The sequence below is a fragment of the Theropithecus gelada genome, chromosome 17 (genome assembly GCF_003255815.1).
Source record: "Theropithecus gelada isolate Dixy chromosome 17, Tgel_1.0, whole genome shotgun sequence".
NCBI classification, from domain to species: Eukaryota; Metazoa; Chordata; class Mammalia; order Primates; family Cercopithecidae; genus Theropithecus; species Theropithecus gelada.
Window position 1 is genome coordinate 77,649,154 of NC_037685.1, and position 23,020 is coordinate 77,672,173.

At 39.1% G+C, this 23,020-nt stretch overlaps 1 protein-coding gene across 3 annotated transcripts in view; it reads left to right on the top strand.

Moving 5' to 3' along the window:
• LRCH1 (leucine rich repeats and calponin homology domain containing 1) overlaps positions 1–23,020 on the top strand; it is a 197,950-nt gene that overhangs the window by 121,753 nt on the left and 53,177 nt on the right. For all 3 annotated transcript variants that reach the window (XM_025364709.1, XM_025364707.1, XM_025364708.1), the window contains exons 4-9: positions 7,413–7,518; positions 11,745–11,881; positions 13,681–13,808; positions 15,554–15,617; positions 18,938–19,043; positions 21,237–21,361. In XM_025364709.1, coding sequence (XP_025220494.1) covers positions 7,413–7,518; positions 11,745–11,881; positions 13,681–13,808; positions 15,554–15,617; positions 18,938–19,043; positions 21,237–21,361 — 666 coding nt within the window. The remainder of the gene's footprint in view (positions 1–7,412; positions 7,519–11,744; positions 11,882–13,680; positions 13,809–15,553; positions 15,618–18,937; positions 19,044–21,236; positions 21,362–23,020) is intronic.

Below are 23,020 nucleotides of genomic sequence, written 5' to 3' on the forward strand. Positions count from 1 at the left end.
GATGTCCTTTTCCTGACTCAACAAGAGTGGCCAGATTGTATTTCCACATTGTTGCAGGTGCAGGAAAACTTATGGAATCTTAGCTCCGTGGAGCTGGCCCCTCCAGGGTCATTTCACATGGGAACGATCTGGAACTTTCTGATCTCCTTGGCTGCTCTGAATGACTTCTGTATGCTCTGTTGCCTCACTGCTGTAGCAGTATGAATGTGTTGCTTGGTACGTCTATCTGCCTGTGCTTTCTCTAAAGGGAAGAGATAAAGCGTTCACATTACTGCGCATCTGCTATATACCAGGCACTCTGCTAGATATACATGTATTATTTCATATAGTCTTGAAAATAAGCCAGCAAGGTAGGTATCATGTTTAAATTTTACAAATAAGTTTCAATTTTAGAATTACTTCGCCAAAGCCGCAAGGATATGAAGAGGTAGAGCTGGAGTCAAAACCAGGTTTTTTAATCAGCATCCTCACCACAGTACAGCACTGTCTCTTCATCTAAACTGTAAGCCCCTCATGGAGTGGGGCCGTGATTTTTCTCTTTGGAGTTCCCTGGTTTAACTCCTGGTGGTTTTTCCATTAAAGTTGTGGGAGGAAAATGTTACTAAAAAAAAAAGGTTTGGTACAAATGGTCTCACTAATGTTTTGTTACTGTGGAAGCAAGAGTCAGGGAAGGAGGGGCTGTAGACTTGTGTTGGCTGAATCTCGTTTTACTCATTAAAACCTTGTTAACATGTTGAAAACATGGTTCTTTTACTGCTAAACCATGCCTGATGGATGAGGTATATTTGTTAAGAGATGCTGTAGAAATGCCATGTGTTATAATTAACAGGCAGCTGTAAAAACAAACACACTGTTAGAACACAATCAAATAGAGAGCCTTTTATGGGGCATTTGCCAAAGATCTAAGAGTTTTCTCGTTGGTTCCCTGTATATGGTGACATGTTGTGGTCTAGAGATGTTTTTTTTTTTTCACGATTCTGTCCTCTCTGAAGTCACACAGTGTGTGAAAATCATGTCTTCTAGCTCTTACCTTCACATAAGAGAACACAATATCACTGATTTAAAACCTGCTTTTCTAATCAAAAACCTCACAAGGCCTGGCTCAAGAAATGACTAGTTGGAAGGTGCATTTCCTGGCCTTGATTGGATATGCTATTTTTTATTCTTTTTTCATGAAATGTTTGGTTGTGTGGAGAGTTTGGATTCAAAGATTGATTACTGAGCAGGTGCTGAGGAAAATCCCTTCTTCATTATTTGCATGGGCAGCATTCCAGTCTCTGAGGGAGATAACGGCGGAGGCATAAATTCACGTGCTCGCCATGCTGTTTGTCCATTCATGGTCTCTGGAGACGCCTCCTAACCTCTGGTTTCTGTGGGGTGATTGGAAACCCAGGGCTTGCTCAAGTCCCTCTGTGCTTCCATTTCTGCCTTTCTTCTGAAGAGCAGTGGGGTAGGCCGTGTGTTTGTAAATGTAGGAGAATTGTGCAACAGAGTTTTGCTCTGGAAAAAGACACTGGTGTTGAAAGATGATAATTTGTCATCCCAGAGCTTTCTTGAGAAAGTTTCAAGTTTAAATGAACATATTTTCTTTTTAAGACAGCGAGTTCTGGCCAGATGCAGTGGCTCACACCTGTAATCCCAGCACTTTGGGAGGCTGAGGCGGGCAGATCACGAGGTCAGGAGTTCGAGACCAGCCTGACCAGCATGGTAAAACCCCGCCTCTACTGAAAATACAAAAATTAGCTGGGCATGGTGGCGTGCACCTGTAATCCCAGATACTCAGGAGGCTGAGGGAGGAGAATTGCTTGAACCCGGGAGGCGGAGGTTGCAGTGAGCCAAGATTGTGCCACTGCACTCCAGCCTAGGTGACAGAGACTCCATCTCGGGGAAAAAAAAAAAAAAAAAAGGACAGTGAGTTCTGACCACAGGCATTGAGGGTTTTTTACTATTAAGAAATCAAAATTGACATTTCCCAGTTAGTTACATATCTATTTTTCAACTAAAATAATTTCATTATCTCTGATATAGCTAATGGACTTTCCTCATGTTGGAGGATAATTAGAATTATTTAATCCTTACCTGTTCTTGTGATAGAGACACAGAAAGGGTAAGACATTTCCCTAAAGTTACACAGTGAGTCATACAAAATGCACTTCCACAACAGGGCATGGCTACATGATAGGAGGCTAATATTAGTAGACTGCAGTTTCTGTCAGAACGTTTGCATTTTTTCAATTAAATAAAGAGCTAGATTCTTACAAAAATACAGCTCAAGCTGTATTACCATACTAAGGTTTTGAAAACCTAAGTATCAGAGCAAGGTCACTTGTACAAATACCACCTGCAGTTCCAGTGTGTGGTCTGGTCTTACTGGAACAATTCTCTAACCAAGATCGTCTTGACACAGTATCTATGTTTTTTTTTTCTTTCTTTCTTTTTTCTTTTTGTTTTGAGACAGGGTCTTACTCTGTCACCCAGGTTGGAATGCAGTGCCATGGTCACAGCTCACTGCAGCCTTGACCTCTCAGGCTCAAGCAATCCTCCCACCGTAGCCTCCCGAGTAGCTGAAACCACAGGTGCATGCCACCATGCCCGACTAACTTTTTAACATCTTTTTGTAGAGTCAGGGTTTCCTTATGTTCTCTAGGCTGGTCTAAAACTCCAGAGCTCAAGCAATCTGCCCACCTTGGCCTTCCAAAGTGTTGAGATTATAGGTATGAAACATCGTGCCCGGCCTATGTTGGTTTTCACTAGATATCATTCCTTAAAAAAATACTTCTGGTCAGCCAGGCATGGTGGCTCACACCTGTAATCCCAGCACTTTGGGAGGCCAAAGCAGGTGGATCATGTGAGGTCAAGAGTTTTAGACCAGCCTGGCCAACATGGTGAAATCCCATCTCTACTAAAAATACAAAAAATAAAAATAAAAAAATAAAAAAAATCACCCAGGTGTGGTGGCACACACCTGTAATCTCAGCTAGCTGGGAGGCTGAGGTGGAAGAATAGCTTGAACCCAGGAGGTGGAGGTTTGCAGCGAGCCAAGATCATGCCCTCACACTCCAGTCTGGGCAACAGAGCGAGACAATGTCTCAAAAAAAAAAAAAAAAAAAAGAAAAAAAAGACCAAAAGCGTCTAGTCTTCTTTACAATATTACTTTCTGAAAGTGAGCATAACCTAGTTTAATAATCCCTGAATTTATTCTGCTAATTTAAATCCTTGTTATTTTTGCATTCTGAAGGTCAGTTAGCAACGAGCACTTAGCAACAAAAATATATTAATCTCCAACATGGTTTTAATACTTCTAGAGACTCTTTTTATTGTGATGAGGAGAGAATCTTATTTCTAAAGTTTTTCTTTTGGTTACCTAAAAACATGATGACCGCTGGAAAATCAGTATGTGTTAAGTCACAGTGCAAATTCTCTATTTTGTTTTTTATCTAAATGACAAAGTTGGACTGGCTGGTCTATAAAAAACTTAAGCTTGAATATTTATATTACTATAATTAGATTTGTTTCTGTATCAAAAAGAATAAATTCAGTAAATATTTATAACATGCTCATTCTTTTTGATCTGCCTGCGTGTATGTGGTATTATAGTACTAACTATAGGGTGCTGTGATTTCACTGAAGTTTGGAATCATACTCTAAGACATAGCTTAGGGCTAATAGAAAATTCAGAAGGGATTCATTTGACTATTTTAATAAGTAACTGAATCTGGAATTTATAACCCGATAAATTCTTACTAATTGCAGAAGTGTGAGGCATTAGTGTTGTTTTTATTTACATTCATTTTCCTAAATTGTATCTTCTTTAAATCAGTCTATAAAATTCATACCTTATCTTAGGCTGAATTTGAACAAAAGTGTTCTAGAGAACAAGGCCATTCTAGAAATACTGCTTTTACATTTTCAAAACGGATATGTTTTATCCCCAAACACCTAGACTATTATCTCCTGTTTCTTCCTCCTTATCCCCCAGCTAATTAAGACAGTGACCCATGGGATTTTATTTTGTGATGAATTTATGGCCTCTTTAAAATGTGGCAAGATTCAATGACTTGTGGGAATAGAGTTTTGCATTATTTTCTACAATATTGATTATACAATAGTGAAATGTTATCTTGCATGCTAAATCTGCTTGGGCATTTTCCCCCCATTATTTTGTCAGGACAGGAAGTAATTGACAACAGTGCAGAGTACTATTAAAATAATTTGACCTTCACCATATAACTTCCAAAATGTGAATGGACAATTGGACTTTGTGTTTTGAATTGTCTACAGATGTCCTGTCCTGTAAGTCAGAAGGAAAAAAACTTGTATTTATCGTTACATGAAGTTTTTTTAAAGTAAATTGAGTGACCATTTTCCCTAGTGCTAACTAAGTTTTCAAATATCGCTAGGGGGAGTTGATTTTTTTTAATAAAGCTATTATGTTAGAAACATACATGGAAAAAAATCACCTTACGTTTAGAGAAACAGCATATTTTGATTTCCTGGCTAACTCAAGCATGACCAGCAAAGAGTAAGGTGAGTATAGTTCACATTAAAAAATGGAATAAGGCTTAGTTTCATCTCATGCTGTGAATAATGTGCTACCTAAATATATCTGTTATCTTTTTGCTTTCCTCTCCTCCCTCCTTATTTATTAAGAGAAAGATTGTTTTAAAAAATTATGTCTTTGAAGCTTCTGGAAATTGTCAGTTTCATATTGAAAATTGGTGATTTCCATAATTTATATAAGGATCTTTCTCGCACTGTCACTCACAAGACTTAAAAAAACTTGTTTTAGATGCCAGTAACATCCATTTTCTCTAGAGATGGAAAATCATTCCTTCTAATTCTTCCCCACAAGCATGCCCACTTCTCCTGCCAACAACATCACCAAAGTGATTGTATCTGGTCATGAGTTCCATAGAAGGATTTGATTTCCTGCATTTCTAGGACTCACCTGTGTGGTATTTGTGTGAGGACTCTTAAAATAGGATGGAATGGCACCTTTTGCTTATTTGTAACTTAGTTAAGGCAAAGAAAGCTTTCATTGAAAGGATTTGATTGTTGGCTCCTGTGACTGAGCAAAGGCCCTAGTAATTGGGAAAAGATGGCATTTCACTGTTCTCTTCTCCCGTGTAGAAATGCATTCAGAAAGGCAGGCTGATTTACTGACTCAGCGAGGGGTTGAGAGTGACTGAACACAATCTCTGGACCTCCTAATTCTGTAATTACTTCCTTCGATGTTTTTGTCTCTGCAGATGTGCTTGTGGAGTTTGTTTCTGTTTTTGTTTTAAACACTAGAAGTGTTGTTCTCAAACTTGTGTGTGACTTTTCTGGGCCAGGAGGGATACAGCAACAGCGGTTGGGGCTGATGCCGCTGAACATGTGGTGGTCTCAGCCCATGTCACCCCACCTCCCCCATCAGACTGCTGTACAGAGAAGCTTGGTGAGGTGTCTGCACTGTGCACACTCAGCCTTTATAGAGGACAGCTTCATTCCTTTTAGTAGGAGTGATACTGTTCCTCTTCATCGGGTGATATCCATTGAGCATCGTCATGACGAGGACAGGTTGATAGATTACCTGAAGCCTTTTCGATGAGACCAGGTTAGAGGGCAGGGATCAGCCTGTTGTATACAGCCTGGTCTAAATGTGGAGCCTGGGGCTGTTCACTGGATTGGTCGACGATGAGTTCATCTTATTTGAATGAAAGTGAAACAGACTTCTGAAATGAGGCTTTGCTGCCTTCTATGGTGAAAGGGGAGAGCTTTTGCAGGTTCAAAAGTAAAGTGGGATATTTAAGGCCTTGATCTCACTGGAATCATTTATATCTTTAGTTCTGTGATGCCAAGTGGGACCTGCATGGGATTTAGTGTGTATGTTGGAGCATCCTGGGTCCCAGGGTCCTGGAGAAGGAGCCACAGGATTATGGAGTGTCACCGTAAGTGGATTTTAGAAGTTTGATCCAACATTTATTGATCCCTTACTTAGCACTCTACCTGGCACTGGGAGGATGGAATGAATAAGACTTGGTCCCTCCCACCCAGGAGCTCATAGGCTTAAAGGGGAATATAAACCCATGAGCAAATGACTTACAGTGACACGCTATCTAAAAGACCACACAGGAAGAAGTGGTGTCTCCCTGGGCATTAGATCAGAGTGGGAGAGGTGGGGGAAGCCTCGTGAAAGATTTCACGAAAGAGGTTGAGGCTTGAATTAAGTCTTTAAAAATGTGTCAGTGGGACAAGAGGACAATATTGGGGACTGGCATATCAGGCAGGGAAGGAGCATGAACAAGTTTGGAAATTATGAAATACTGAAAACTGCCAGAAGCAGTAACATTGCTTGAGTGTAGGTTGTGAGGAGGGACATTCAGAGAAATGGTGCTGGAGAAATGGACAGACCTCATCATAGACACTGGCCTTACTGCCCAGTTTGGACTTTATAGTTGTTGAGGAGCCTCCACAAGTGTTTAAACTGGTGAACAGCATGATGGCATTTGCACTGTGGCCGCTCTGTGAAGGATGCATCCAAGGCAGAGACTGATGTATGGAAACCAGTCAGGAGATCATGATAGCACCCAGCTCTAAGAGAGAGCACTGGTCTGACTGTAGGAGTAGCTGGGGGTGGTGGGGGCGTGAAGAGCCCAGCACAACTCCCAGAGCCAAGAGGAAGAGTGGGATTCAGAGAGATCCTAAGGATATAGAAGATTATAAATGTCAAGGCCTCCATTTCGCATGTATCAAGAGGGGGTTCCAATCAAGGCTTTATTGCGTACTTGCTTCCTAAAGCAAAGAAGACAAGAATTGCTTGTGAAATGTATGGCAAGGTGGTCAGCTGTAAGGTTTCTGGCCTGTGGTGAAGAACTCCATTTTAGATAAATAGTGCATCCAAAGAGTGCATTAATATCCCAGTTTTTCACTGCAATATGTGAGAGTTTGGTAAAATAAGATGCATTGTAGTCTTCTATTTAGAGGCACGGTGGGACAGTGGCTCAACTGTGAGCTGGTAATTCATTTCTAGTGTTAACTCTGGCACTTGCATGCTTTGGGCGACTGGCTAAACTTTTCTGAGGCCCACTTTTTGATTTGTAAATATTAGGCTAGTAATATTGTCCAGTGGGTTTGTTGTGAGAATTCAGTAAAATCAAAGCATGTCAAAGTGGCAGGCCAGAGGCTGGTGAAGCAGCTGCCGAATGCTACTAATGTCCACCCTTTCTCCATTTTTCTCTCCTCTGAGGGAGTTTAAAACGTTCAACTTTTTCTTCTCTGTGCTGAGTCTTATTGCTAGGGACCTGGAGATGAATATAAAAGTGTACCTGTGTAGTTTTCCAAATATTTAAATTCCTTAAGGAGATTTCACATGAAATGCTTGATTTCCTGGAAAAAGATGTTTATTATTTCTCTCTCTGCTTTTGATACAGGATGTCAGCTGCAACGAGATCACAGCGTTGCCCCAGCAGATAGGTCAGTTGAAATCTCTACGAGAACTGAATGTCAGAAGAAATTACCTTAAAGTTTTACCACAAGGTAAAAAAGAAAGAGGGAAAATGAAGAAAATGGGAGACTTTCACTATTTTATTTTTGGGAGGATTTACTTTTGTGAAGAGGGTGGATCTTTTCGTGTGTGTGTGTGTGTATGCCTACTACTAATAATTAGGATTTGAATTTCACACGCAGATAACAAAAAAGTGGTGTTCAGGCTGTGATTTTAGTCAAGGGCTACGGTAACAAAATTATTCCCCTAGGTAATGCTGTGGGGCACGGGGGTGGACCTGGGTGTATTAGTTTGCTGGGGCTACTACTGTAACAAAGAACCACAGCTGGGGTGGCTTGAATAACAGAACTTCATCTTCTCACAATTTTGGAGGCTGGATGCCAGGATCAAGGTGCCAGCAGGGTTGGTTCCTTCTGAGGCCTCTCAGCTTGGCTTGTGGGTGACATCTTCTCCTCTCTGGGTCTTCACATCATCTCCCCTCTGTGCATGTCTGTGTCCTCATCTCCTCTTATTACAAGGACACCAAGGATTAGAACTGCCCTCATGACCTCATTTTAACTTAATTACCCTTTTAAAGACCCTATCTCCAAATACAATCACATTCTGAGGTAATAGAGGTTAGGACTTCAACATATGAATTTTGGAAGGACTCAAGCCAGCCCATCGCAGGGGGTGACGTGAATTGTTTTGGATATGGGTATGTGACGTTTTGGAACGTGAAATTTTGGGGACATGCTTTGTTCTACAGATCCTGTCTGTCAGGATTTCTAGCCTTGGGGATCTGGGAGCACTGGTTGGGAACTCCCAGTGTCTAGAATCTTTTCTGAGGTGAGGGTACTGCCTCTGCTGGAGTGATACTTGGACTAATGTCTCACTGGTGGTCTCGGTAAGTTTCACCAGTGGTGGCTGCAGAACCTCAGCATTGAGACGTGGCTCCCAAGCACCTAACATGAACGCTGAGAACTCAGACAGCCCTGCTTTGCAGCCGTGGGCTTCCGTAGTATGACTGTCCGGTAGTGTGTAGAGTTCAAGGAAGATGTATGTATTTATTCAGAAATTGCGTACCATTTAGAGCATGAAAGCAGCCTCATAGGGGGTAGTGCCTCTGCATTTTGTGTTTCGGTTTGGACCTGGATCAGGAATGAACGGATGAGTCCTGGAACCCTGAATGCTTTCTCCAAAGCATACTCTGGTTTTCAGAGATCACATTGATTTCCATTGTTTTTGTTTAAAGTCTCTAGACTTAGCCGATTTCAAACATGTATTTAAAAATATTTCTCAAAGCAAAACCCTTAGTATTTGGAAACAGTCAGCATTTGGTTGATCTGACATGAATGGAGCAATTTATGGATGCCTCATTTTAATTATCCTGTCTCTGCATCTTGATCTTTGGCTTGAAATGCTTCATAATAAGGCAAGAGAATGGATCTCATGAAAGGGAAAGAACTTTGGAAAATGTAATGTGCTTTGTAGATGGGAGGTTCGGGTCCGCTTGCCGTCTTTCACCTTCCTCATACTGACTAGCATTTTAGAGAAGCAGAATGAGAAACAGCATTTTTTACTTGAGTGCTTGAGATGACTTGGTTTAAAAATATTGATTGATTTTTCATTTTGTCCTAGTACAGTCTCATTTTTTAGATATACAAACCTTGTATTTGGTTTAAGCAAACACAAAAGGAAAGCTTATTAACAGCAAATTTATATGCATACAACCTTTTATGAGTTAAAGAAAACTTTCACGTAAACTTAAGCTCCCATGTTAATTATTGCGAAAATGTCAGAAATAATTGAACTCTCATTTTCAAAAGGAAAAATTAATGTGATCATTTTGCAAATGCCTGTCATAGTTTGGAAACATGGAAAGAAAGTATATTCACAAAATCTAGATTTTTGTCTCTCACTGGTTCCTCTTTTTTTTTTTTTTTACCTTAAAAGCATTCTTTTCCCTTAAAAAGATCAGTTATTCCATAATTATGTTTTCTCAGTTATGATATTTTAAAAATATACTCAAAGCTAAAACTTCAGTTTACTGAAAAATTTTTAAAAAGAGTAATTTCCTGAGTATCAAGTTCCTTTTTGCTTCACTCTGGAGAACTCTATTGATAAAAGACCACTGAAAATACTTTCAGTTAGTGACTGTGAAGACTTCCCCTATTTACTTATATGTTTTTCCTCTTTGGATACCCTTCCTCGTATGCTTTCAATTTGAGGATGAAAAAAAAAAAACCAAAATTGTGGTCTAATTACTCATATCAATTTTGTGGTGGTTTTACTACAACAACTGCAATAGGAAGACCATATTTTATTCTTTCTAGAACTAGAATGAACAGAGGATTAAAATAGCCATTCATTGCCTCTCTTAGCAGTGGGGAGAGAGAGTGGGATTTGTTCTTCTGCTTCTTTTTTTCTTACTCCCTTTTCCTACTCCACATTTTTTTACTTTTCCTGGACTGGCGCTGCAAAATTATCATTTTCTCCTTCGTTTTATTGTTGTGAAACTGTCTGGTTCTTGTTTTCCTGAACTATGATGGCAATTGTGTTCCAAACTGGAACTAGAAAAGAAATGGTCATTATAAAACCATTACTCAGTTTATTTACCTGTAAGTTTTCTTCTGCTATGTTCTCCATGAACTTGGCCCTCTAGTCTTAAGAGTCTTCATTTTAAGTGGCAAAGAATTGCTAAAGATCCAGAGTCCAGTTAAAGTTTTCCAGTGATTTGCTAACCTAACTTTAGTTAACCATCTCGGAGGTAGGCTGATATTGCCAGGGGCAACCGCTAGGAGGTGTTCCTCTTATCACGGAATCTTCATGATTCTTAACCATCTTACAAACAAGCTGTGAGGTGAAAGGGGATCTTGCTTTTCCTATCCTTTCACTTTCATGATTCCAGTGTCCTCCAGGACCAGTGTGGCCTGAGGTCAATCCCCCATCCTGCCAGAGGGGAGGCAAGCTGGGTTTGAGCAATGAACTAACTACTCAGGGCAATTTAAAAAATACAGATCCCTTGGCTTCAGGTCCAGGGATCTGTATTCTTTCAAAAACACGCTTCCTGAGTTTCTCCTGCACAGCCCACCTATCATGGACCTGAGTTTGGAACCTGTGGCCTTAGATGCTCTTCTGCCTCCCCTCTAGAATTTTAGTTCCATTCCTCGTTTCTTTAAGACAAAGTAATTCACTAAGGTATGAACCAAGGACAGTCCCTTACATTCCCAGAGTGCTTCGGATTCTGAGAGAGGTACTGGTTACTAGAATCTTTTCCTGCTGGAATTTGACATAACGTAACTGAGTAAAGTGAAAACCGAAGAGCAGTGTAGGGGTAGAGGAGACATAGTGTGAATTTTTACTCCAGGTCAGTGCCTTGAGTTACTCTTCTTTGTCTAATTCTTGCCCTTCTTCCACTTTAGAACTCCTTGAGTCCTTAACAGATCCCATAACAAAAGTTCCCAGGCCTCGTTCTGGAGTGAACCCTTCATAGCCCCCCCGACACAGATCTCAGTGGCTTGCTTGCATCGCCCTGGATGTCTGGCATGGCTTAGCCTCTTTGCTCTATGGCATATATTTGACTTTATTCCTAACAGCTGCCAATGTCACTTTGAATGCTTGAAATTACTGAGTGTTTACTGTGCCAGTGGGTGGGGATTTTAAGCTAAATGTAATGTTCTGACTTCTGAGTGGAGCTACAGAACTTTTTAAAAGCTGTAGAATAAAGTCTCATCATAACAGAATTATAGGGCCTGTCGGAAAATTCTGAATTGGATAACATTTATTTTTTTAAAATGCGGTTGAAAAACTCATGAATATATTTAGTGTAGCTAGTTCTGGGATAATGCCAGCCCAGATACATTGATTAGATAAGAATATTCTGTAATTAACATATTACTCATGGGCTAGCGAATGCTACTGGGAAACAGTTTGAAGTTAAAACATAAACATGTCCTGTGTGATGTGGCTTGCGTGATTTTTTTTGCTGAAAAAAAAAAGTCTTTTTAAACAATGGATATTGTAAATGTCAAGTGTTTCCAGTTTTTATCAGAACTAACAACAATGTAAAACTTTGGGGCATGCAATGAAAGATTTTCCCTCTTTTGGTAAAATGTTGTGTACACACGCCATGTATTCCTAATGTACAACTTGCTTTTGATTATACTCAATTATATTTTTCCTGAGAAGCAGAACATTAATTTTTGAATGATCAGCCATTAATCTGATTGCTTTCTAAGGTTTTTTCTTTCTTTTTTTCTTTTTTCTATTATTTTAGAACTTGTAGATCTTCCCTTGGTAAAGTTTGACTTTTCCTGCAACAAAGTGCTCGTGATTCCAATTTGTTTTAGAGAGATGAAGCAGCTGCAAGTGTTGCTACTTGAGAATAATCCTCTGCAGTCTCCTCCAGCACAGGTGAGGGGTCTTGCAGCAAAGCCAATGCCCCATGGGATGTGCTGTTATAGGGGCCAAGGGAAAATTTCCCCTTCACCCTCTGAAAGTTTGCTGAAAATCACTCATCACTGGCAAGTGGCAGATTAATTGGAGAAAAGGCATGCAAAATGTATTAACATGTACGTGGAAGCTTCCAGAGTGAAGACCCAAAGATACAGGGGAAATTGTCCATTTTTGTGCTTACAAAATGTGGACAGCCATGTAGAAATATGATTGGACAAAAAGAGTATGATCTCACGTTAATAGACTGAGTGAGGAAACCCAGCGGGGCCTGTCTCTCTGGATTCTTCTTGGGCTCTCTGAGGATCATCCCTTCCTTCTGGATGTGGCGCAGGACCCTCTTTGGAATGGGGGTTCTTGTTGGCCTACTGTCAGACAAGCGAGGTCAGATAATTTCTTTATGGCCAGTTTTTACACAGAAAGGCAGAGGGAAAGTTCAAATAATATTTTGAGGTTTTAAAGGGGTTCTGGTTTCTATGACCAGCTTTGGGGAAGAGGGATTCAAATTTCTAAGGCTCCCTTCCTTGGGAGAATGGGACCGAGAGGCAGGAGGGCAGGAGAGGTCAGAGAAACACTTTTGCTTCTGAGGCCTTCATTTTGGGGTATTGTTTTCTGATTCCCAGTGCTATCAATAGTGCTTAAGCAGCTCTCCGAAGGCCAGTTTTCTGATTCTCTGCTGAAGAGAATAATACTGAATAAAACTTCATTATAAACAGTCACAGGTAACCCTTGAGTGAATGTGAGAAACAATAAATTGTCTTCTGCTGCATCAAATCTATTTGCCAGCACTTGGCTGACTATGCTAATCACTCCAACTCCAGAATTAAATGTCTTACTATTTATCATTTTATTTGAATTTTTTTCACGGAGTACACTGATTGATTTTTTTTTTTTTTTTTTTTTTTTTTGAGACAGAGTCTCGCTCTGTCACCCAGGCTGGGTGCAGTGGCACGATCTCGGCTCACTGTAGCCTCTGCCTGCCAGGATCAAGCGATTCTCCTGCCTTAGCCTCCTGAGTAGCTGGGACTACAGGCGCCTGCCACCACACCTGGATAATTTTTTTATTTTTAGTAGAGATGAGGTTTCACCATGTTGGCCAGGCTGCTCTCGAATTCCTGACCTCCAGAGATCCGCCTGCCTTGGCCTCCCAAAGTGCTGGGATTACAGACGTGAGCCACTGCTCCCAGCCATATATTCCTTATTTAAATGTTAGCTGGAAAGTGGAATTTAAACATGGTTATTGATTATTTAGAGACAGGTCTCAAGCTCAGATATTAAACTGCATGAGAGAAAAATGAAGTACTATGCTTTCAGATGCTTAACCATGTAAATATTTTGAAGTTTATTTTCTTTTTAAATAATTTAACAGCTTCTTAAATCTACAGTTATTTTTAGGCTCCGAATTGTTTTCTACGGGCTCGAAAATAATTGTGCTTTTCTCATCTTTTGTAATTGGAATTTCACCAGGCTGGTCATCTGACTTTATACTTTTTATACTGTATATACTTGAATACATTTTTGTTAGACTTTTATAGTTTAGTGCAAGAAAAAATGGGAAATTTGCTTAAGCATGGTTTTCTGTTCGAAGTAGAATTTGGAGGGAATGATTCCCAAAATTCTAAGGACGGATTTAGTGTACATGGGTAGGGTGTTACTTGACATGAAATCGGGAAAATTGAAATATACAGAGTAAGGATTTGATACTTACATTTTGTTTTGTCATTGAAAAATGAATATGATTACTATTAATTTCTTCATAGATTTGCACAAAGGGCAAAGTTCACATATTTAAGTATCTGAGCATACAAGCATGCCAGATTAAGACAACTGACTCCCTTTATCTCCACACCATGGAGAGGCCACATTTACACCAGCACGTGGAAGATGGGTGAGTCATGCCCTCATTCAAAGCCCCCTTTTAAAATTTGCCTAGGCCAAGGCCCTCCAGGTAGCTGACTTCAAAAATCTGTTTGTTTTAAGTCACCATGGTGTCTGCAGAGAACAAAGCAAAACAAAACAATTTGCTTTACTCACCTAATTTGTGTTTAAAACAAGAAGTTGGGAAAAAACAAACAAACAAAACCAGGATTTTTCAAAATCAGGAACAAAGCTCTATCAAAAATTACCTTTCTCTATTTGTAATAATTAAAATTGGTACTTTCTATGCCTGTAACAACAAACTGATAATCTTCCCGTATGTGTTTTAGTTTTTTGTTCTAGATCCTTTCACATAGCAAAAATAAAATTTAGTAACTTTTTAAATAGTAAACTAAAATCATCCCTTCAGTTCTAACATCAACTGCCAATATATGTAAAATGCCAATATATATAAAATGAGTTTTACAGCCTAAGATTTAAAGTTGCTACTATTAGCAAGATCGTCTTACTGTAAATTAATTGACATAATTTTGTATATTCCAGGTCAGATGTTTATCAGAGAAAATGAACCATTTAAATGTCACTACACTAATATCAAATGTAGAGGTTCTCCTACACATTATCTACACATTTCACAGTGGCATTTATAATGTGATTGCATTAAAAATTAGGTCTATATACACTGTTTTATTTTTGTATTTTATTCTCATTTTGTCAATTTGCTTATTGTATAAAAATTAAATAATACTAAAAATTTTGCAAACAAAAAAAAAGCAAGAAGTTGAGAAACTATTGGGATATGAAAGCAAAAACTGATGCTATTGAGAATATTTTGGTATATCTCAAATATCATCTACTGTCTCCTAATCAATAATCAGTTCTTCCTGTGTAAGTGGGTATATACTTATAAATAAGATCTAGAATACAAATGTGGATATTTTTTACTTATCAGAATAACTATATTGAGCCCAGACATGGCGTTTTAGCAATTATTAATGTTGAATATGCCTCCAGAACAACGTTAAGAAAAAATGAAGGCTTTATTTTTGGTCTTTTAAAAATACAGTATGTGTAGTTTTTTTTGCCACTTCCTGTTTCAAATGGAAATGTTAGAACCTTTTCACACATCCTAGAGCTTCTTGTGGCATAAATCAAGCCTTGAGCTTCCAAAAAACAACGTTCCCTCACTGATCGCAGTTATAGAAATGCAGGTTCTTTTTAAGAAGCCTTCACTGCAGAAATCTTTTCCTTCACTTTTTGCTACATAAGTAAATGTGAAATTTCTGACTACCTTAATGTTACTTTTATATAATGCTTAAAATATGTATCCACTGTTTTATGTACTTAATCCCTGGATAAAAATTTACAGAATTATTGAAAGTAATCACATTTCATAACCTAAGGGGTAAAAGCAGTTATGTGGTTTGCTAGATTCAGTAAAATAAGAACATTGGTAACTATTTTTAAGAAACACCTTGACATCTAAGAGCAAGCCACTTGATTACAGCATAAATCCATGAAACCCTGAACACAAAGAATTTTATCTTATACTGTGTTTAGACTGTGCTACCGTCTGATTTTCATTAGGTCCATGTCTTAATATTCTTTAATACTAGACTGATTTGTTGCCTTACAGTAATAATAAAAATTTGCATAGCAAAATTATTATTAGAATATAAATTGATGTATCTTGGTGTGAACTTTGTGATTTTCATCTTTTTTAAATGAATTCAATATTGATGGCATCTATCTCAGCAAGAAGGATTCTGATTCAGGAGTTGGAAGTGACAATGGAGATAAGCGATTATCTGCCACCGAGGTAAAGTTAGTGATCAGATTCTTTTCCTTCTATACTTCTAGACATATTTCCCAGGAGTTCATTGAACTCCTTTCTGTTAAAGGGCATTGATTCATTTGTATGAGAGTATGTGATATTCGTAAAAGCGATTTGAAATCCTCGAAGTGTTATATAAATATTAGCTGTTGTTAGCTTATTCTGCATCTTTATATTTTTGTAAATGCCTCAAGAGTAGAGTCTGTATCTTCCTCTCCTACACATTATCTAAAATATTATTGAGTGCCCAATAAATATTACAAAGTGGCTAAGTAGTATGCAAGTGCTCATGAAGCACTTTTATAAATATGCTTATTTTTCAGTAATAGAGTAATTTAGAAAAACATTGTTATACATATGCATAAATGTTAAGGAATCAACTGTACATTTTATGTTAGTAATTGACCCACAGGAAATGCATTTATGAGTAGCTATAGTTTTTATAACAATGTTTATTTTCCTCAGACTCTTAGATTGTGTTCTGTTCTTAGATCTGTTCAGTTAATTGGATAAAAGTTTGGTTACTTGTAAGCTAACAGGCCTCACACATTAGAACTTCCTACAGTGGTTATAAATAATGCTTTGATAACTGATTTATTATCTCACATGTAGTCTATTAGAGTCCCCAAAATCTAACACTAACGTACCATTAAATGAAGCTTCTTGGCCTCAGAGATCTAGAAAGGAGTGGTAGGAAAAGTATCAGGTGCTCTTCTTTTTTTGAGGGAAGTTACTTTCTGTAGTTACTGAGTTTTGAAACATTATAATACTCTTTGAAATTGCCGTTAATAGGCCAATTACCCCATCAAAGAAACTCACATTTTTTCTATGTATGACTCCAGGAAAAAAACCTTTCTCCAATTCTCCTCAAGTCTTTGAATTTTAATAGGTAGCTAAGGTATTTGAATTTATTTTTCACAAAATGCTGTATATAGCAGTGTATTAAAAAGTGGGATTCTTTAAAAATCCTTCTAATGTAGAACATTTTGAAAGGAAGAAGAGTTAGTAGGCAGAGAAGGCCAGTGTCAATAAAAAAAAATAACCCATAGGAAGCACGTTAATAGTTTACTGTGTTTCAGTGGGAGAGGGGTACTAAACACATTGCTTTCGTTGCATTTTAGTTCATCCTCTTCAACTCCTAAGTCCTCGCAAATGGACCATTGTTTCAGAAATTACTCACCCTAAGCATATTTTCTGTTAAATTAAACAGACCCTGCTTTCTCTAATTAAACTCATTAATAAAACATTACATAAAGTACTTCATTATCCTTTTGTTCTCACTTAAGCATAAGTAGGATGCTAATATCATTCTAAAAGGAGCCCAAGGATTTATTCGATGCCTTTTAATTAGATGCATATCTTTGGAATTGTGCTAAATTTTTAAGATGAGAGGTGGGTAGAAAGAGAAAGGAATACAGAAAAGATTATATTCAACAGAATAAAAATGCACACATCTTCCCATTGGCCTTTCTTTGTCTTACATTACAGCCTCCTTTCTTAAGTACACCTCCAAGAAATTTATTTTTTAGAATGATAAGCATTCTGAATTATCTTACATAGCTTCCTGTTTTCACTTGGTTTGGCAAAGATTTTACCATCTGTGGTCAGGTGATGTTACTTCCCATTTAGATCACATTTTGGGGTTCAGGGATCACACCTCATTCTTTTTCTTTGGCTGCTGTCATTGATTGATTTAGCGTTTGTCACTGAGAAATTAAAAACATCTTTTTATCAAGATAAACTGGAAAGTGTGGAGCTCTATGAATATTTGTTGAATGAATGAAATGCATGCCTGATTTCTGTCAGTTTCTAAACAATCTGTACATATGTCCAAAAGTAAACAAGGACAGACTCTGAAAACCATACCTCAAGAATTTAGGAGCAAGCCATAATCTCCTGAAATGTGTTTTATGGAGATTCCTGATTTTTGAGATTTGGAAAGCTATTCCCTAAGTAGCAACAGTAAAATGGAGACAGAGGAAAATAAACCAGGCTCCATATTTCATTCAGAATCATAGGTTTTCTGAATAAACGTCATCAGCTACTGTGGGAAAGGAAACCCTCAGAGAAAACTAATCCAATTATTAAGCCAAAGCTTTACTCCAAAAATCACACAGAGCAGTTCTTTTTAACTACTACAGTTCTTTAGCACTTTTATATATGTGATGCAGCTTCCTCAGCCTAAAATAGAGAAATAAGACAGGCACCTGTATTAGTTCATTCTTGTGTTGCTATAAAGAAATACCGGAGGGTCGGTAATTTATAAAGAAAAGAGGTTTAGTTGGCTCACAGTTCTTCAGGCTGTACACAGAGCATGTGACCAGAAACTGCTTCTGGCAAGGGCCTCAGAAGTCAGGGTTGAAGGTGAAGGGAGTGCCTCCTGTCACATGGTGACAGCCGGAGCAAGAGAGCAACATGGTTGGGGGAGAGCAATGTGGGAGGTGCCATGCACTGGTTTTTTTTGTTTTTTGTTTTTTGTTTTGGACGGAGTCTTGCTCTCTTGCCAGGCTGGAGTGCAGTGGCGTGATCTCAGCTCACTGCAACCTCTGCCTCCTGGGTTCAAGCGATTCTCCTGCCTCAGCCTCCCGAGTAACTAGGACTAGAGGCATGCGCCACCATGCCCAACTAATTTTTGTATTTTTAGTAGAGATGGGGTTTCACCATGTTGGCCAGGTTGGTCTTGATTTCTTAACCTTGTGATCCACTGGCCTCAGCCTCCCAAAGTGCTGGGATTACAGGCATGAGCCACTGCACCTGGCCGGTGCCATGCACTTTTAAACAACCAGATCTCACATGAATGCAGAGCAAGAACAGCACAGGCCCTTCCTGAGGTATCCACCCCCATGACCCAAACACCTCCCACCAGGCCCTACCACCAGCATTGGGGATTACATTTCAATGTGAGATTTGGAGGGGACATACATCCAAACCATATACCAGTACCTGACAAGATTTCAGCTTAAAGCAGAAGAGAACACAGAGAAGGCCGTAAGTGTCAGCTCCATTAATTTTCACGATGTGAACACACCCATATAACCAGCTGCCAGTTCAACAAACAGAACTTTACCAGCACCCTAGAAAGCCCCACCCCGACCCCAAGAACAACTTCTATCCTAATTTTAAAGACCATGGATTAGTTTTGCATTTTTTTGAACTTAAATAGTGGAATTGACCTTTGTATCTGGCAACTTATATTCAATATGATGTTTGTGAGAATCACAGGATGTTGTTTTATTACATAGCATTCTCCTTATCTACATTGATAACACTTCTCTTGAGTTAAACAGTGCACTGTATCTTTTTAGCCTTCTGACGAAGACACTGTTAGCCTCAATGTGCCAATGTCGAATATCATGGAAGAAGAACAGATCATCAAGGAGGACTCGTGCCACCGCCTTAGCCCCGTTAAAGGTCTGAGAATGGAAATGTGGAGAGAGTGCTTGCTTTTCAGTTTCACATGTTATGTTTAAAATAACCTGTGCACAGATAGGGCAGTGATAATCTTTCTAGAGTATTTCCTATGTAGCAGGCACTGTGTTCATCTGGGAAGCTGATCTCATTTAAAATTTAAAAGTCTAAGATGGATACTCTAATCATCTCCATTTTATAGGTGAGAAAACCAGGGCTCAGGGAGTTTAAGTAACTTGCCATTGGTCACACAGCTGATGTGTGTGTAGTCTACTTACTACAGTGCATAGTAGAACTAGTCTCATTCTGAAGACTTAGATAAAATTCTTTTTTTTTTTCTTTTTGAGTCAGAGTCTCACTCTGTCGCTCAGACTGGAGTGCAGTGGCATGATCTTGGCTCACCACAACCTCTGCCTCCTGGGTTCAAGCGGTTCTCCTGCCTCCTGAGTAGCTGGGATTATAGGCACCTGCCACCACGCTCGGCTAATTTTTAAAATCCATTCTTGGAAAGAAAATATTGATGTGATAGATATATTAGTTAGGAAAACTCTAGCTGCCGTAAAATAGAAGATTCCCAAATCTCCGTGGCTCAACACAATCCAAATTAAGTTCAAATGGAGTTAGTGATCGGCAGGCAACTCACCTCTGAGTGTTGATTTAAGGACCCAAGCTCCTTTCATACCATGACTCCAACATCTTTAACACAGGGCTTCCAAAACTTTCATGTCCATCTGTTTTAAACCAGAAGAGGAGCATGGAGGTTTGCTCATGGGAGTTTTTATGGACTGGACCTGGAAGGAGTGCCCATCACTGACAAGCTAGACTTCATCCCGTGGCCACATCGCACTGCACGTGAGGGTGGGAAATGTAGTTGAGGTGTGTGTTCAAGAAGCTACCTGACTTTGGCCCAGTCAGGTGACCGTGACTCCCTTACCTGTAAATGAGATGATCGGATTAGGTAATATCAAAGGTCCGGTGTAGCTTGAAAATTCTGTGGCTCTTTAATAGTCGTCAAATGACCACTACACACTGTATCTTGTGTGCCTTCAAGATCCTTTTAATACGTTTCATATCTTGGTTAGAAGCCCTCATTGGGTAACATTATGGCAATTTTTTTGATTGCCCCCGTTTCCCAATGACTTTTAAGGAAAATACAAACATTTAGTTTTACTCATTTGTGGCAGAGACTATTTCACAATGTATGAATAGTGTAGAACTGGATTAATATACAGATCTTCTCATAAATAGTTGGAATATGCTCTTATGAGTGATAGGAGAGCTGTTTAAGTTCACTCAAACCTTAGTGTTTGCTTTCACTTCTTACACTTAGGTTTTTAAGTTTAGCATTTCTGTTTACCTGAGATTATCATGAGAACCATATGTTGTCTAAAAACATAGCTGTATGCTTTATATACAAATATAACTGCCACTTCATTAATTCATATAAACTTAGTAATATTATGCACCATAGGAGGTGGTATTTTAGGCACATTTTTCAAATAAAAGAATTACATAATTTGTTACCAGTGGGTCTTCCCCCTCTCGTCTAGATGTGGGTATTACATTGGTTCAGAGTGTTAAAGGGTGGCCCAGTATGGTTCTTTTTCATCTTCAGAACAGTTGGAAGAGTTGTGTAGGGTGTTCCTTTTGTGTCCCCACCTCCCCTGGAACACATTCTAGGTGGATGTGCCCCATCTGGGCATGCTATCACCTTTGTGTGGCCCTTCTCGTAGACACGTCCTTGAGATTATTTGCTACTTAAGGACAGGAGTCAGATTTGGCTGATTTTTTAATCCCTAAAATGTTTAGCATAATACCTGCCATTTAGTAGCTGCTCAATATGTGTTGGATTTTAAATATGAAATACATAGTCACATATTACTGAGGGCAAAAAAGCCCTCTTTTATACTTTCTTTTCTCCATTCCTTAAAAAGTAAGAGAAAATCTTATTTTTCTCATAGGGAACTAAGCCCAGAGAGGCCTTGACTTTGTAAGTTCAGTTTGAGGCTTTCTGGGGTTATTTTACTTTTATCTTTTCCTCCCTGCAGGGAAGAGAAAACTTGGGTTTTTCATATACCTTCTTCATGGAGAACACCGAAGACTTGTAGTGACTAGATGATATTTGAAGATCAGCTGTGTTTTGCTCTTCTGTTCAAGAAATCATGCTTTCTGTCTCTCTATATATTTTCCTAACAGGGGAATTTCATCAGGAATTTCAACCGGAGCCTTCCCTTTTGGGTGACAGCACTAACTCAGGAGAAGAAAGAGACCAGTTTACTGATAGAGCAGATGGTCTCCATTCGGAATTTATGAACTATAAGGCAAGATTTTCAGAATCAACTATGTTTTTTACTCATTTCCTTCTGTTTGGCACCTTACAATTTACGTTCGAGGTTGCCAATTCATCCCCTTCAACGTCCAGCTTGCTGCACCCTCCCTGAAGCCTTCTAAACATCTTAGCGCTCAGCCTGTCTATTTGCCCATGTGAGGAGCTGCTCCCTGCCCTGTGTGCCTCTCCATCTGTCTGTTTATGGATCTGATTTTCTTTCCGCTACTCAGTGCGTCGTACAAATTGGCAAACTCATTAGTGTGACCATTACCATGCAGTAAAAGCTGAAATAGTTTCACATTCTTTTCAACATGTTCTAGGTAAATCCTTTTCTTGGGAGTATATTTATAGTGTAAAGACAAAAGTGGAGACTTTCAAAATTGAGAAATGAATGTCTTTCCTTTTTGGAAAGATCTCTCTGAGGACACTTATTCCTGAACTTTTGTAGGTGCCCTGAGGCATTGAAAGGGCAGGCAAAGTTGCCGAGTTGTCAGGAAAGCCTTCATCTTAGTAGCAACACAGGGAGGAGAGAAAAACTAGCGCTTTACTGAAGCGGATAGTGAAGGTTCCACTTCACAACATGAGTAGGTGCTTGGTATGTTTCTGCCAGCCCTTTTGGTTCAGGTTGTGGTGCCCAAGAATCATAAAGATTATTGTTTTTGTAAAATTCGGATTCACTGTGGCTCTGAGGTAACTTCTGAGTTATTATGCTGAAGCCAAGAATGGGATCCCTAAGTACTCATCCTTATTTTCTGAGCATTGTGTCCTGATGGCTGGAACCAGCCTAAATGAACATCTCTGGGCATCACCTTCAAGGAAGTGGAGAGGAAAACAGCTGAATTTTACACCGTAGGAGACCTTGGTGTGCTCAGGACATGTTTATGGCCTCAAGATAAAAATAATGAACCTGACATATGTTTCTAGATTACAGAAGTTGTATAGAAGGATAAAACACAGAGCCTTAACTCTTTACTCTCTGTATTTAATGTCATTAATCCATACATCCTTGTTTTAAAATAGGTCACACCCATTGCCTTGTTTCTGTCCCTTGTCTCCCTTGACATTGCTTCATTTGAGCCTCATAGTTTCTCACTTTGATTACTTCAGGCACCACCCCACCCACTCCACTTCTTACTCAATGCTGCACCCCCTTTGCATGCATGCATGTGTGTACACACACACACACACACTCACACACACACTCACTCTATATATGCTGCCACCAAACATTTTTCTAAAGTACAAATATAATGACATTACTCTCAGGCCCCTGATTCTACAAGGCTTCCCCAGCTTAGACCCTATCTCTCAGCTCTGTGGGACGATTCTTCCATGAAAATGTGAAAATTGGAGTGTATCAAGCGTTCTTCTTAAGTTAAGAATCTAAGGTAAAGATGGAAACCCCGAATAATGTGTTAAGAAGATGTCCATATTTAAGTTCTAGAGGAAACAAAGCAGTTAGTAAAAATAAAGCGTATTGTTTCAGAAAAGCAAATTTCCCTGAATTCAGAGATTTCAAGGACTTCATGGAAATGGCTGCTCTACAGGATGGGTCCTGTAGATGGAAACTGGAGGAGCAGATAGGGGTGTGGAAGTCAACTTGGCAAATGCTTTCTGGAAGATACTTCTCTTGGAAAATCAAAAGAAAAAT